The 13,644-nt window shown below is 34.3% G+C and overlaps 2 protein-coding genes and 1 non-coding gene across 3 annotated transcripts; 2 read left to right on the top strand and 1 right to left on the bottom strand.

The window, feature by feature from the left end:
• Positions 1-328: 328 nt before the first annotated feature.
• LOC110715281 (actin-1) lies at positions 329-3,706 on the top strand. The gene is made up of 5 exons (XM_021893846.1): positions 329-401; positions 1,850-1,922; positions 2,034-2,427; positions 2,671-3,284; positions 3,395-3,706. The coding sequence occupies exons 2-5, from the start codon at positions 1,863-1,865 to the stop codon at positions 3,458-3,460; spliced, it is 1,134 nt and encodes a 377-aa protein (XP_021749538.1). The 5' UTR covers positions 329-401; positions 1,850-1,862; the 3' UTR covers positions 3,461-3,706.
• A 756-nt stretch (positions 3,707-4,462) lies between these two features.
• Positions 4,463-10,080, bottom strand: LOC110715289 (dolichyl-phosphate beta-glucosyltransferase-like). Its single transcript, XM_021893856.1, has 10 exons — positions 9,843-10,080; positions 9,712-9,760; positions 8,839-8,945; positions 7,556-7,601; positions 6,649-6,783; positions 6,437-6,526; positions 6,175-6,306; positions 6,008-6,091; positions 5,804-5,868; positions 4,463-5,149 (listed from the first exon to the last, which is right to left on the bottom strand). Exons 1-10 carry the CDS (start codon positions 9,959-9,961, stop codon positions 4,963-4,965), a joined length of 1,014 nt encoding a protein of 337 aa, XP_021749548.1. The 5' UTR covers positions 9,962-10,080; the 3' UTR covers positions 4,463-4,962.
• Positions 10,081-11,690: 1,610 nt separating this feature from the next.
• TRNAK-CUU lies at positions 11,691-11,763 on the top strand. The gene has a single exon. It is a non-coding gene; the product is annotated as a tRNA-Lys (tRNA).
• Positions 11,764-13,644: the final 1,881 nt, after the last annotated feature.

Here is a 13,644-nt window from a genome sequence, read left to right as displayed (position 1 = left end):
ATATTATGGACTCATGGTATTAATCCTTTTAATTAAAAAAATTATAAAAAATCAAAAAGTAATCCTAATGCTAAAGAAATAATTTTGAAAAAAGAGGAGGGGGAAGGAGGAGAAAGCAAAGAAGTGGGGGCCAAAAGGGTAATTTACAGCAAGAGATTGACTGGAAAATCGCGGGACCACTCACATACACAGTCAGTATCACCACCTTCCATCCTTGCTGACGTGTCATTAAATCCGAAGATCCAGGCTGTACAAACGGACGGCGGAGATGTGACAACGACCTTCTTAAAATATATTCCTCTGCAATACCCCCATTTCTTCTCATTTTCCCTCCTCTCTCTCTCTCTCTCTTTCATTCATCTTCGACATATTCTCTCTCCTCCACTTTCTCTCTCTTCAAGGTATCATCGTTTTCTCTCTCTTAATCTTTGTTCTTCCATTTTTATTCATATGTTTGGTCTTTTAATCTTTGATCATCGACATTTGCTTTTTTGTTGCGCGTTTTTTGGTGCAATTTATGATAATTTTGAGGTGAATTTTTGCAATTCAAGGTTTGATTAATTGATCAGCATTTTAGAGAATTTGTTTTTTGTTTTTTTTTTTTAATTTTTATTTTGGATTCAATTTGATAATCGGCATTGTTGTCAATTCGCAATTTTCGATTTGATTTGATTTTTTTTTTTCGCTGCGAATTTTCCATTTCATCATAATGTCAGCTGATTCTTTCGTAATTTTTTTGATCATTTTGATGATATTGATGTTAAAATTTGTTAACATGTATGGTTTTATATGGACATTATCAGAAGATCAATTTGAAAGAGTTCAGTTAATCAGTGTAGATTTCTATGATCTGAGACTAGTTTGTAATCATCAATTTGTAAGCATTTAATTTGATAAATCTGCAAAATGAATGGATGCGTGATATATAATAAGGATCATCAGATAATTTTGATTTCTATCTTATGATTTTAATGTGGTAGCTTTTGTTCATCGTTGTCTTTCATTAATTGTACTCCGTATCATGCTTTGAGTTTCGACTTTTGCTCTATGCAAATAGGACTTCATTTGTATAACATTCACAAGTGAATCCTGAGAGATGGTAGAATTTAGCTTGTGATGTGTGAGGTACTTCAGAATCCCAAGAATTCTTAGGATAATTTGTTTTAAAGATTCACTTACAGTAGGAGGATTGATTGTATACATTGTAAAAGATAAACAATTGGAGTGAGGATGTGGTAAGACAGTGATGTATGTTATGTGCGACTGACACTGCAAGATTAAAATGCAAGTTGCCTAAGATGTAGATGTCTGCAGCATATTCTTTATATTGTGTTTTTTTAGGAATTTCTGTAACAGCTTGTAATCCATTTTCCTCTCTAAAATTTTGATGAATTATACTCTGTAATATTTTTAAACATCGCCAGGGTACAACACAATTGGAGTAAGAAATAAACTCGTACATTTAATCAATTTCTTAGGAAGTTATGAGTTGGAATGGCACATCTAAGTTGATTATAGAACAGATAGAGAGCCTGAACATGTAAAAATGATCCTTTTTAGATTTAACTATTTAAGAAAGTGATTGAAAGATATCAACCTAAAAAGACTGGAGAGGATTTGATGGCCCTTAAAAGTCTCAAGTAGGATGCAAAATTTGGTGATCTTCTGTGCTTTCCTGTTAAAGGGCTTATTTTTAAGCACTTAATTTAATGCTTTGTTTATGAATGTGTTGGCCCTCTCAGTCCAGAGATAAAATCAAGTTGCCATTTAGTTAACATGACCACTCGTTAGCTACAGTAACTGCAGCATTATCAATTATAATCTGTAGCTGATTTTGGTTTTATTTCAGCATACTATAAAAGATGGCCGACGGTGAGGACATTCAACCACTTGTCTGTGACAATGGAACTGGGATGGTTAAGGTATTGTCCAACTCTGGCTATATTTAGCTGATGTTTTATATTGACACATTTTTTTATCAATATCTTCCCACATTTATCATAAAACGATTTTTTTTTTTTTTTTTTTTTCAGGCTGGATTTGCCGGAGATGATGCTCCTAGAGCTGTCTTCCCAAGTATTGTTGGTCGTCCCCGTCACACTGGTGTCATGGTTGGCATGGGTCAGAAAGATGCTTATGTTGGAGATGAAGCTCAATCCAAGCGTGGTATTCTCACTTTGAAGTACCCTATTGAGCATGGTATTGTAAGCAATTGGGATGATATGGAAAAGATATGGCATCACACTTTCTACAATGAGCTACGTGTGGCTCCAGAAGAGCACCCTGTTCTTCTGACTGAAGCACCTCTAAATCCTAAGGCTAATCGTGAAAAGATGACTCAGATAATGTTTGAGACTTTTAACACCCCTGCTATGTATGTTGCAATTCAGGCTGTTCTTTCTCTATATGCCAGTGGACGTACAACAGGTAAGCTGTCAAAGATAGCTTGGGCATTAGTTTTCATATCATTCTATGAACATCTAAATTTAGAACAAAATATGGAGCTTCAATTTTTAATAGTGTAATATTTTTAATACCTTCTGTTCAATAACGATTTCATGACCACATTCCCCTTGATTCTTCATATTCTATCTGTTCCAAAACTTTGCCTGCATGATGCTCAGAATTCTACACAGCAGAACTTCATGTGATATTCTCTGATCCATGCAGGTATTGTGCTGGATTCTGGTGATGGTGTCAGTCACACTGTCCCCATCTATGAAGGATATGCCCTCCCACATGCTATCCTTCGTCTTGACCTTGCTGGTCGTGACCTAACAGACCACTTGATGAAAATCCTCACTGAGCGTGGATATTCTTTCACCACCTCAGCTGAGCGAGAAATTGTAAGGGATATGAAGGAAAAGCTTGCCTACATTGCCCTTGACTATGAGCAGGAAATGGAGACAGCCAAGACTAGCTCTTCAGTTGAGAAAAGCTATGAACTTCCCGATGGGCAGGTCATCACTATTGGAGCTGAGCGCTTCCGTTGCCCTGAGGTTCTCTTCCAGCCATCATTCATCGGAATGGAAGCAGCGGGTATTCATGAGACTACATATAACTCTATCATGAAGTGTGATGTGGATATCAGGAAGGATCTATACGGAAACATTGTCCTCAGTGGTGGTACTACTATGTTCCCCGGTATTGCTGACAGAATGAGCAAGGAAATCACAGCCCTAGCCCCCAGCAGCATGAAGATCAAGGTAGTGGCACCTCCTGAGAGAAAATACAGTGTTTGGATCGGAGGTTCCATCTTGGCATCCCTCAGTACATTCCAGCAGGTGGGCAGCTTTGAATTTGATTGTGGACACAAAATTTCATACTTTGTTTTTACAGACATTACTATTTTTATCTATTTCCTGAATCTAATATGCTTTTTACTATATCACAGATGTGGATTGCAAAGGCCGAGTACGATGAATCTGGGCCATCAATTGTCCACAGAAAGTGCTTCTAAGCTTCTTGACGAAATGGGTGCAAATGTTACTTCAGATCGTCATCTCTTTAATGGAAGACCCTATTATAAGCTTTCAAGTACAGAAAAAACCTGCTGTTCATGCAATTTTTTGTTTATTTATATGTTGATTCTCACATATTGTAATGATGACCATGAGAAGGTGAGGAGTTGTTTAAAAATTGTTAAATTCTTTTTAAGTGAGTAATTTTTGGAAGTTCAATCAAATCCTTTGCAATTTTTTCTACACGTCTCAATATGCCTGTTCTGCCATGTTATAGCAATAATAGCACCTCTAAATGCACTCTGCTTGTTACTGTTTGATTTCAAAGTGAAACTCCACCAATGCTTCAAAATGAAAGTGAATGTAGGGAGCGTCATATAATGTTGTTTGAACCAGAACCATATAGGCCACTAGTCAGTTATTATAAAAGCTTGGGATGACCTTGAATTAATGGATAAGACGTTAATGAAGAAGACCTTAAGCTAAATTAAAAGGCACGTTAATACAAATACTATCCAAATTGGACTCCCAAGGGTCCATGGGAAGCAACTCTACCTATTTCATTTTCTGGTTCAAAAAATTCAAAAAATGTTCCAAATTAAAAGCTATAATCCACGCTTCTCGACGAATTTCAAGAATTTTTTCAAAATTTCAAAAAATGTAAAGGGTGTCCCCTAGGGTCATATAGTCCTATTTGGAACCATATATCGCCACTAGTCGGTCACATAAAATCCTATGTTGAGGAAAACAACCAAAACAAATCGCTTTGAAGGTGATGATTGTGAAGGTGCAGCCATTGTTGATATGATACAAAATGTCGAGGAAAACAATCAAAACATATCGTTATAAGTGATGCCAGCTATGTTTAGTTAAAAGTGTTAAGTGCTAAAACCCATGTTTTGATATCAAATCCCGTTTAGATCACAACTCTTTGTAGCTCTTTCCAGCAATTATATAGTGCTTAGTAGTCAGTAGAGTACTGGGTAAATGAATATTCAAAATTAAAGATGGAAAATCTCCAACTGTATATATATGAAAGGCAAAATTGGCCACATTATGAAGTGCCTCAATAAACATTAATACAAATAATTCTCATCTTCTTAGCTGTGTGAAGCTGTAGGAAAAAGAAACGAATACAAATTTCAAGTCCTGAACTTAAACTACAAGGCAAGACATACAATTTTCAACTTAGCGTATTACTCTATCCACTATAGCTACCTCTACCACGAGTTAGATGGCTATTGTTAGGTATAGTAGCAGTGTAGTACAGATCCCTCCAAAATGAATTTCACATTCAGTTTATACAATAATGAATGGCAACCATAAGGCAACCCAACTTCAGTGCTCACCTGTATAGCCCCTTTGGTTGGAATCAGTAAAACTGGATGAGAGGACAATCACTCTAAGCAACTCATGTTGTGAAAGTTTAAAAGCCGCTCTGGATGTCTTGCCGTATACCAGAAGGTTTCATCCAAGAAGGTACACCGTACACCAAATAAGCTTAGACAGTGATTCTCCACATACCTGTCCTATAACCTACAGACATGAGCACGAGCTCCCAAAGCATGTTGGGTATGCTCAACATGTTCACCTTTGATCCTGGAATCTCAGACCAAGTGACAGATATCTCAACCATTGGAATGCCAAACCACTTGCACAAGTAGACAAGCTCTACATCAAAACACCACCTGTAAAACAGGCAAACGATGAAGATGAATGATAACATTTTAAAGCACGTATAATGAAATAATTCAAAGCAGTAGTTATGGCTGGTATAGTGGTATCAATTTAAAAAGAGCATGGTTCGCAACCATTGTGCTAGCGCCTAGTATCGATAGAACATAACGTACAAAGGCCAGAAACAGAGACACCAACTCCTGGGATGAATTTTTTTCATCTCCTAGTAATTGCAACCAAACTAATCTGCAGGAAGTGAGAAATTCTTGTTTCACGGGCAAATACAAAAATCTCTCTAATTTTATCCCTTTTTTTTCTCTTATGTTTAGAATCATGTAAGAAACTAAGAGTCTTTGAAAATGCATAATTGCATACCAAGATCATTACCATCTTGCTATCCTGAAAGCACACTCCTAAAGCAGCTTCAAAGGAAAAGCCAGAACTCCAAGAAATAGACTACTCAATAAATAACACAAATATGGCATCGTACTGAAATTCTTGAGAGAGGGATTTTCACATGATTTTCACAGATAAGAACCAAAAAGATAACAGATAATGATATCATTAATACAGCATGTCACATATAAACTTCAACAGTCACTGCAATACATACATTTTAATTTAAGGTGACTAATCTAAACACAGCATAGAAAGCTTATAATTACCTTTTTAACCTAACATTTCCAAAAAGTTTCTGTGCAGCAGCCCTGGTAAACATCTTGAAACCACACTGCAGGCATGCAAAACCCATGGTAAGATAAATGCATTTTCAGGTGTACTTCATACAACTTCTAGATCTATGAGAATGAAAAATTAGTGATTTCTATGAGAATGAAGATCCAACACAAAGCCATATCAAAGAATAACACCTGCGTATCGCGGATACCAGGACCAGAAGCCAAAAGAACAACAAGATGGAATCCTTTCATCAAAAAGTTTCGATACCATTTTCTCTGAATAAGAGAAAAACCATATATATTAGCATTAGTTCTGCAGTTAAAACCACAAATAAAAAGGCAAAGTTGAGGAGCCAAACCGTAGCAAGAGCCTTATCCTCAAGATGAGCACGTGAACCAAACGCAGCAACAGGAACATCACATACTCCAAAACTCGAATCACCGCCACCAGAAGCATTTACATCTGTCTCCTTTCCAGCAACTGTAAGAATCTAATGGCCAATACACTGTATGAACACGCATGCATCTATGATCTATATACTCCAAGATAGTTTATACCCTTTTTGTTCTCCATCATTCTCTGTATATAGTGACTTCAAGAATGAGATAAATAGTACCAACCTGATTTTCAAGTTTCTCCAAGTCATTGACTTTAGTTGCTCCATCCGCATCCAGCATAAGAAGTAATTCACCACGAGAATGAAGCATTCCCTGTTCAAATAAGCAAAGAATATCAATCAGTTATTATCTGATTGTCATCCAAGCAGCAGAGTTCCTCCAGAAACATTCAAATATACTTCCAAGAAGTTGTTGACTAGCCTGAGTTAACTTACTTTTCTAATAGCTTCCCCCTTCCCATAGTTTCTTCCAAGAAGAAGAACCCTAACATTTTCCACCTTGTACTTTCTGACGAAGTCAAATGCCACTCTTTTGGTCCCGTCAACACTTCCATCATCCACTAATATCACCTAACAAACCATATGATTTGAAATCGTTAATCACCACATAATATAATTTTACTTCAGTGTCAGATTATCTATCACAAAATTGCTGCTGACATCAGTGTAAAATTTTGAAGAACTACAGATCCTTGCAGTTCTCAAGTATGTTTTAACAAATAGAGTTGTTAAACAAACCAGGGTGTAAATGAGCCATTTTTTATTTTGAGAAAGAGTAAATGATCATTAGAAGCCCAAGCAAAATTCCTAACTTATAGCAATAAAGATAAAGCTAAGGATCCTAACATCAAAATCCATGTTATTTGTCAATGCCTATGCTAAATATATGAAGAGCTCATCTAATACAAATATTACAATGAATCAGAAAGTAATCAATTAATAAAGCACACTATTAGCTTATATCTCTTTAGTGAATTATTTACATTAGGTCATAAGTCATTAGAGGTAGAAACTTAATCTATCTCAAATTTATTATCCATTATAAAAGCTGAAAGAGCCTGAGGATTCAGGCTATTTTCTTCGAAATAGGAATTTCTCAAAAATAAGTTTGAATATTTTTTGCAATATCGATACTCCGGTACTCCCTGCATAAACCTTGACCATTCTTTTGCATACTACACATGCTGCAAATAATGGAACTAAACAGCATTACGGTATGCACATCTGTTCCTGATACTACGTATACAAAGTCGAATTATAAACAAACCCTAAAAATGAAGCATGATATACCCATGTAATACAATGCACAGCATATTCAAATCTAGTGCAGTTTAGGTTATACCTCATAAGTAAACGATTTATCTTTTTCTCCACGCTGTTGCAAATAGCTGAAAATAAGACAATATATGAATCATTAATTAGGTCCCTCCCTGTTGTTGCAGATTGCTGACAATAAGACAAGATAAATCACCATAGTGGTGACATAACTTTAATGACAGCACTTATACATGCAGAGAGCTGACCATGCCTTCTAATAGGAGGGAATCAGAGATCATATAATTCAGCATTGATCACAACCTATGTTAATCGGACACGGCTAAAATTGTGAAGTGTCCGTGTCGACACGACACAGACACGGACACTAATACAGACACGGGACACATGTCCGACCCTTCACTGTGCACTCGGACACTTCCATTAAGAGTGGAGAGGAAAAAAAGAGGAGAAAGATGAAAGAAAAACACATTTTGTTCGAAGACCACAATTGATATAGAGAAGATGGAGAGAAGAAGATTGCCATTTATTAGGAGAATTTACCAAGAAAGAATTAAAATACAAAATATAGGGGTGGACGTAATGAAAAATTAAAGCTTTTGTAATCTATAATTTATTTATATAAATTTAAGTGACGTATTGACGTGTCCTCGTTCCAAATATCGGACAAAGTCCCCGTGTCCTAAAATTTTGGAACTTGCCGGATCGGGCACTTGGACATGTGTTTGTGTCCGACACCCGTTCCCGAGTTCATGTAACATAGATCACAGCATAAAGGCTGATGTTTCCGTAGACCTAAGTTTAAGAATCAGCTTTATGCAAGCATGTAGAATGCAAAGAGTATCATTCTGCACTTTAAACATCATGACTATCCCATTTGCCAAACCAGAAACAACACTGATTGTCAGTATAGTAGGCCACTCCCCCAGTCCTCTCTTACTTCCACCAATTTTTCACCTTGGTTCAAGGCATCAAGGCATGTTCATACCACCCACTAATGTTCATACATTAAAATAGGGTAAACCATATAATGTAAACAAATTATGAATTTATGATACCTAACAAGAAAACATTCTTTTGAATTCTGAAGCTTTGAAATTCAAATGATTAAATCTACATATAATGTAACTTGTCACCAATCTATACATAATTACAGCATCAGGAATAACAGAGAAGAATAGTTACTATCTTTTGGGGGGACAGACAAGTTTTCCAAAACATAGTATGTAAGATATATCAAAGTCAGGGCCTTATGTTGTATTAAAAGCACTAACAAAAGAGGTAACAGACAGACAAACAGAGAGAATATTGAAGGATCTTATTTTGCCATTGTACCCTAGACAAACTTACTTAATAGTTTCCTCAAGTGCACTTGGAAGTCTGTGCTCCTCGTTAAATGCAGGAATTATCAAAGATATATACTTCTCAGCGGGATCAAATATTGAAGGGCATGGAACCTGAGAAAATAGTTTCCTACTGAAGTCAACAATTCTGATAGCAAGATACCTCAAGCAAATTTTTACAATTAGGTTAAGTTGAATATGTGGAGCTCAAAAGCAAACAAATCAGCATTGACGAAAAAGGAGTGAATTCAAATGTGTTTCCAACAGTTCTTTAATACTCCATATATATACATTTAAACATGCCCACTGGTAGCCAATAATTGTTCTCTTGGCACATAAAATACGAAAAAGATGCATGACGTACCAGTGTAAGTGTGCCTAAGAATTAGACGAGTAACATTTTCCAATCAGACCTTTCGATCGGTTATATATATTTAAGGTCCCTTAATTCTTCCATCACAAAAGTAAATTTGTGAATTTTCATACCACAATCCACTCATCACATAATGCATTATCACTCTCTAAGTAATAGGTATTCTTAAGCACATTTGAAACAACTTCAATAACAAATTTATCTATTGAAATGGTACAGCAAAGGAAGTTTTCAGTGTTCACCATTAATTTCTAACAATAATCTTAAATTCCTTGATTTAATTTCCTTTCTTTGTAACAGGTCTAACTAAATCATACTTGTATCCAACACAAAACATTACAACCAGAAAATTCAGTAAGATCAACATACAATTCATAAAACAAAAATTACAAAACAATAGAAACCCTAGAATCAATCAAATTTTCAAACACCAGTATCAATTGATCTAAACTCAGAAAATACAACACATTAAGTGAAATATAAGTTAAAATTGATCGAAAATTTTACCTTATTAAGAGAATTTGGATCTTCGAAAATTGCTTCACCTTCAACATGACTACAAAAACCAAAATCGTCGAAAAATTAAGAGTAAAAAATTACTGAAATAGTCTAAAAATTAGGGGAAGATGATAACATACGAATTGTTGAATCGGCGATTGTAAGCTTCGAAGAAGATGATAGAAATAATGGCAATGACAACAAGTAACGCGGCGGCGCCGAACAGTTCTACCACCGTCAACAGCCCTCCTCCGCCCATCTTCGCCGTCTCCTTCTCTCTCTTTCACGATATTTGACTCCTTCCCACCGAGTTTTTTTTTTTCCCTTTTTTTTACACTGAATTTTAGTTTTGTTTACACTACGAATACTGTCAAACTAGATTTATTTTCTTGAAAAAAAAAAGTAAAAATAGAGGAAATAAAATAAGTAGGAGTAAGTATAACTTTACTTCAATAAAAAATTAAAAATAAGAGTAACTTAGACTTTTAGGTAATAGTTCCTTAAAAAAAAAAAAAAGGACTTTTAATGTAATAGTTTTTTTTTTTTTTTTTTGACAGGAAGCAATAGTTTTTATTAATTAACCAAAGTGGCATAAGTCAGCCAAAACAAGAGCATTTACATCATTTGGATATTCCTCCAACCAAACTCTAAATCAACAAACTGATTACATAACTTGGCAAGCCCATGGGCAACACAATTGCCACTTCTCTTCATAAAAGAGTAGGATACATCCTGACACAATCGAGCAAGTCACAATAGATCATTCACGATCATACCAAAAGTCGTAGGAGGCACTAAGCCCTTCACCAAATGATTATGGAGCTTCAAGCAATCAATTTCTAAGCAGACCCTTCGAAAACCCGCTTCAATTGTAATGTTCAAAGCATTGCGCATAGCAACATCAACTTCAAAACATCAATGTCGAGTTAGGGAAATACTTTTCATTGAGCACCTTAGCCATAAGGGACTCCTCATTGGAAATCACACGCCAAGCTTGCTTTGCAAGTAGGGCCTTGTTAAAAAAATTCATATTTCTAAAGCCAAGCCCACATTGCTTTTCAATGTATACAATTTATTCCAAGCGACCCAACAAAATTTTTTCTCCTCTCCTTTTTGACCCTAAAAAAATTGTCGACATATAATCTAAGATACTAGCCGGAATCAAGAAGCATTGTAAAGATAATAGTTGTATACTTGTACTTTGTAATTAGATTATACGTAGTATTAACTACTATGGAATATAAAATTTAATTGTAATCAACAAGTGTTTAGATAAGTTAATAAGCGACTTGTTCTAACTTAATCAAAGTCTCTTGTTTGAGATAAGATTTAAGAATACTCCAATACTTTTTTTTTTTGAAACGGAATACTCCAATACTTGTTAGACTTGAATCCAAATTAGTTGATTTTTAATACTTCCTCCGTTCTTTTTTTATTGCACCATGAGGGATTTTAAGCTTGCAAATGCATTACTTTAGCTATTAATATCTTCAATTATACTTTTGTAAAAATTATAAAAAAAAATATTGATATTTGAAAAGTAGATTTCGTGACGAATCTAACTAGATCCCACATGACTATGTTTTTCCTAATGGATAAATCACAAATGATGATAAAAGAAGATTAAGTGAATAGTGTAAAAGTTCTTATGGTGCAATAAAAGAAAAACGGGGAAAGTATGTTGCTCTTAATTTAACATTAATATTTTTGTTTGTAAGTGTGTGGTCATTCATGGCGAGAACAATCTTATAAGTTATAATAAATGATTAAAGAAACATTCTACAATTCCAATTTCCAAACAACTTTCGATTCTACAATCTAGCTCACACATAACAGCATAAGCCACCTACTACATATAAAATTATAAGTATGATTATTCCCTTAAATTCTTACTTATGATATTGACTTTTAGTAACTTCCAGTGAAAAGTCAATAGCCTACACTAATATATATTATAATTAATTATCTATACAATTGAAGTCAACCAAGCCCGTCTAGCTCAGTTGGTAGAGCGCAAGGCTCTTAACCTTGTGGTCGTGGGTTCGAGCCCCACGGTGGGCGTTACACTTTTTTGTTTTCATGTTTTTTACTTTAGTTTTTGATTTTTATAAATCATGTGGACTTACATGGGATAGACCCCTTACACTGGGCTGCAACGCACAATAATACTTTTTTTTTTTTTTTTTTTTCCGGACACATATAATACTTCTTAATGGATATGGCTTGCAAATCTGCTATATTCAGTTTAATTTGCACAACAAAATCCTATTTAATGTTGAGCTTTTTGAGCCATATCCAATGGTAAAACACTTTACTCATTTCCTTATAAAAGGACCATAATAATGGAAAGGTGATGAATTTCTAACTTTATTATATTATCAAATTAATACATACTTGTATGATTATCCATGTCATATAACCTAAAACTAGTGGTATTATGATGTAGAAAGAGTGTATCTTTAGATCATCAAATATGAGTATGAATTTTCTAAAATTGGATAGTGGAACGAAATTGTAATTTAATTTAGTTCTATGTAAATTGGTCAACTAAATGTGTTTCATCTAGAACAAATCCATAGTTTATCAAATGTTAGGGACATTGTCAAATTGAATCTAATATTATAAGCATGTACATAAATCACGCTTTTATAATTCTTTCCCTGATCAATCATGAAACTGACTGACAATGATTAATGCCTAACTCATTCGGTACATGGTAGAGCGCAACCATAGATAAAGTAGCTCATTAGACTTATATGCTAGTCATTTAGAACATACTCAAACGTTAATATCACCTTAACACATTCGCGACAATTGAAAAGCAAATTTGATACAAGGTCCATATCTTCCTCCATCAATGGTACTTTTTAAAAACATAACCCTAGTTTCAATTGTAAGCTAGTACAAATTTTCATGTGCAACCGCTGTATTGGTGGGGTATTCTGATAAGTGATAACAGAGAGCATTGATTAAAGCTTGAGGGTGACACCAAATCAAAGAGAAAAGAGAATAATGAAGAAATCCATTTGTTTATTCACTTTTTTCAGGCCATAAAGCTTATGGGCTATTGTTTAGATTGGCCCATCATCTTTTTTCAGTTGAAAAATGTTTCATTAACACAATTGCCACCTTGTCCAAACAACTTTAATCTTTTTTTATTTTTTTTATTTATCATCATCACACCCATCCGTACCATGCACCATGCCATCATTCATCTTTTTTCTTCTTCTTATCTTTCTGTCATTATAATTATTATTAATGTTTTCTTGCTCCCTTATCAATTAATAATATTTTTGTATGGTTGACAATTTTTACATAGTGGTATGCATTATTAGCCTATTTAGCCATATGTAGGTTGAATGTGGACCATTTTTATCTTGGTAATTGATACAGCAATTGAAACATTGGTGTATGCAAAAAGATGGTATGATGATGAGTAAATCATGACTCTTATATACCATATATCGTAAAAAAATAGAAAGAAAATGTAATCGTAGAGTAGCTAATTGATGGGAAAAGTAAGCAAGGTTGAGAAATTAAATATAACTTAGAACTTGAATACTTGATGAAATGATAATTATTAACTAGGTTAGAGTAAATAAATAATAAATTAGATTAAAACAAAAAAGTAATACCAAATTTGACTAACTCGTGTTATTTTGGTTTAAGATAAGAGGTTGTAGATTAACAAAAATTAATAAATTTGAGTTTTTCAAGTGCAAAGTTTTTTGTATTATATGCTATGTGTATTTTGCAAGCGTATTACATTATATATAACTAAAAAAATACTGAAAATGACAATTATTTTTAATGACAACATGATAATTGGTTAAAATTTACATGAAGAGCATGTTTTTGGCAATTTGACCAATTACAAATGTAACACCAATAAGTAACCAAAATAATAATACGAAGTAATAGTCTCTTTTTAACCCATTTCCC

This window comes from Chenopodium quinoa, unplaced genomic scaffold, assembly GCF_001683475.1.
Source record: "Chenopodium quinoa cultivar QQ74 unplaced genomic scaffold, ASM168347v1, whole genome shotgun sequence".
Lineage (NCBI taxonomy): Eukaryota > Viridiplantae > Streptophyta > Magnoliopsida > Caryophyllales > Amaranthaceae > Chenopodium > Chenopodium quinoa.
This window is presented reverse-complemented; position numbering and strand designations above follow the sequence as displayed.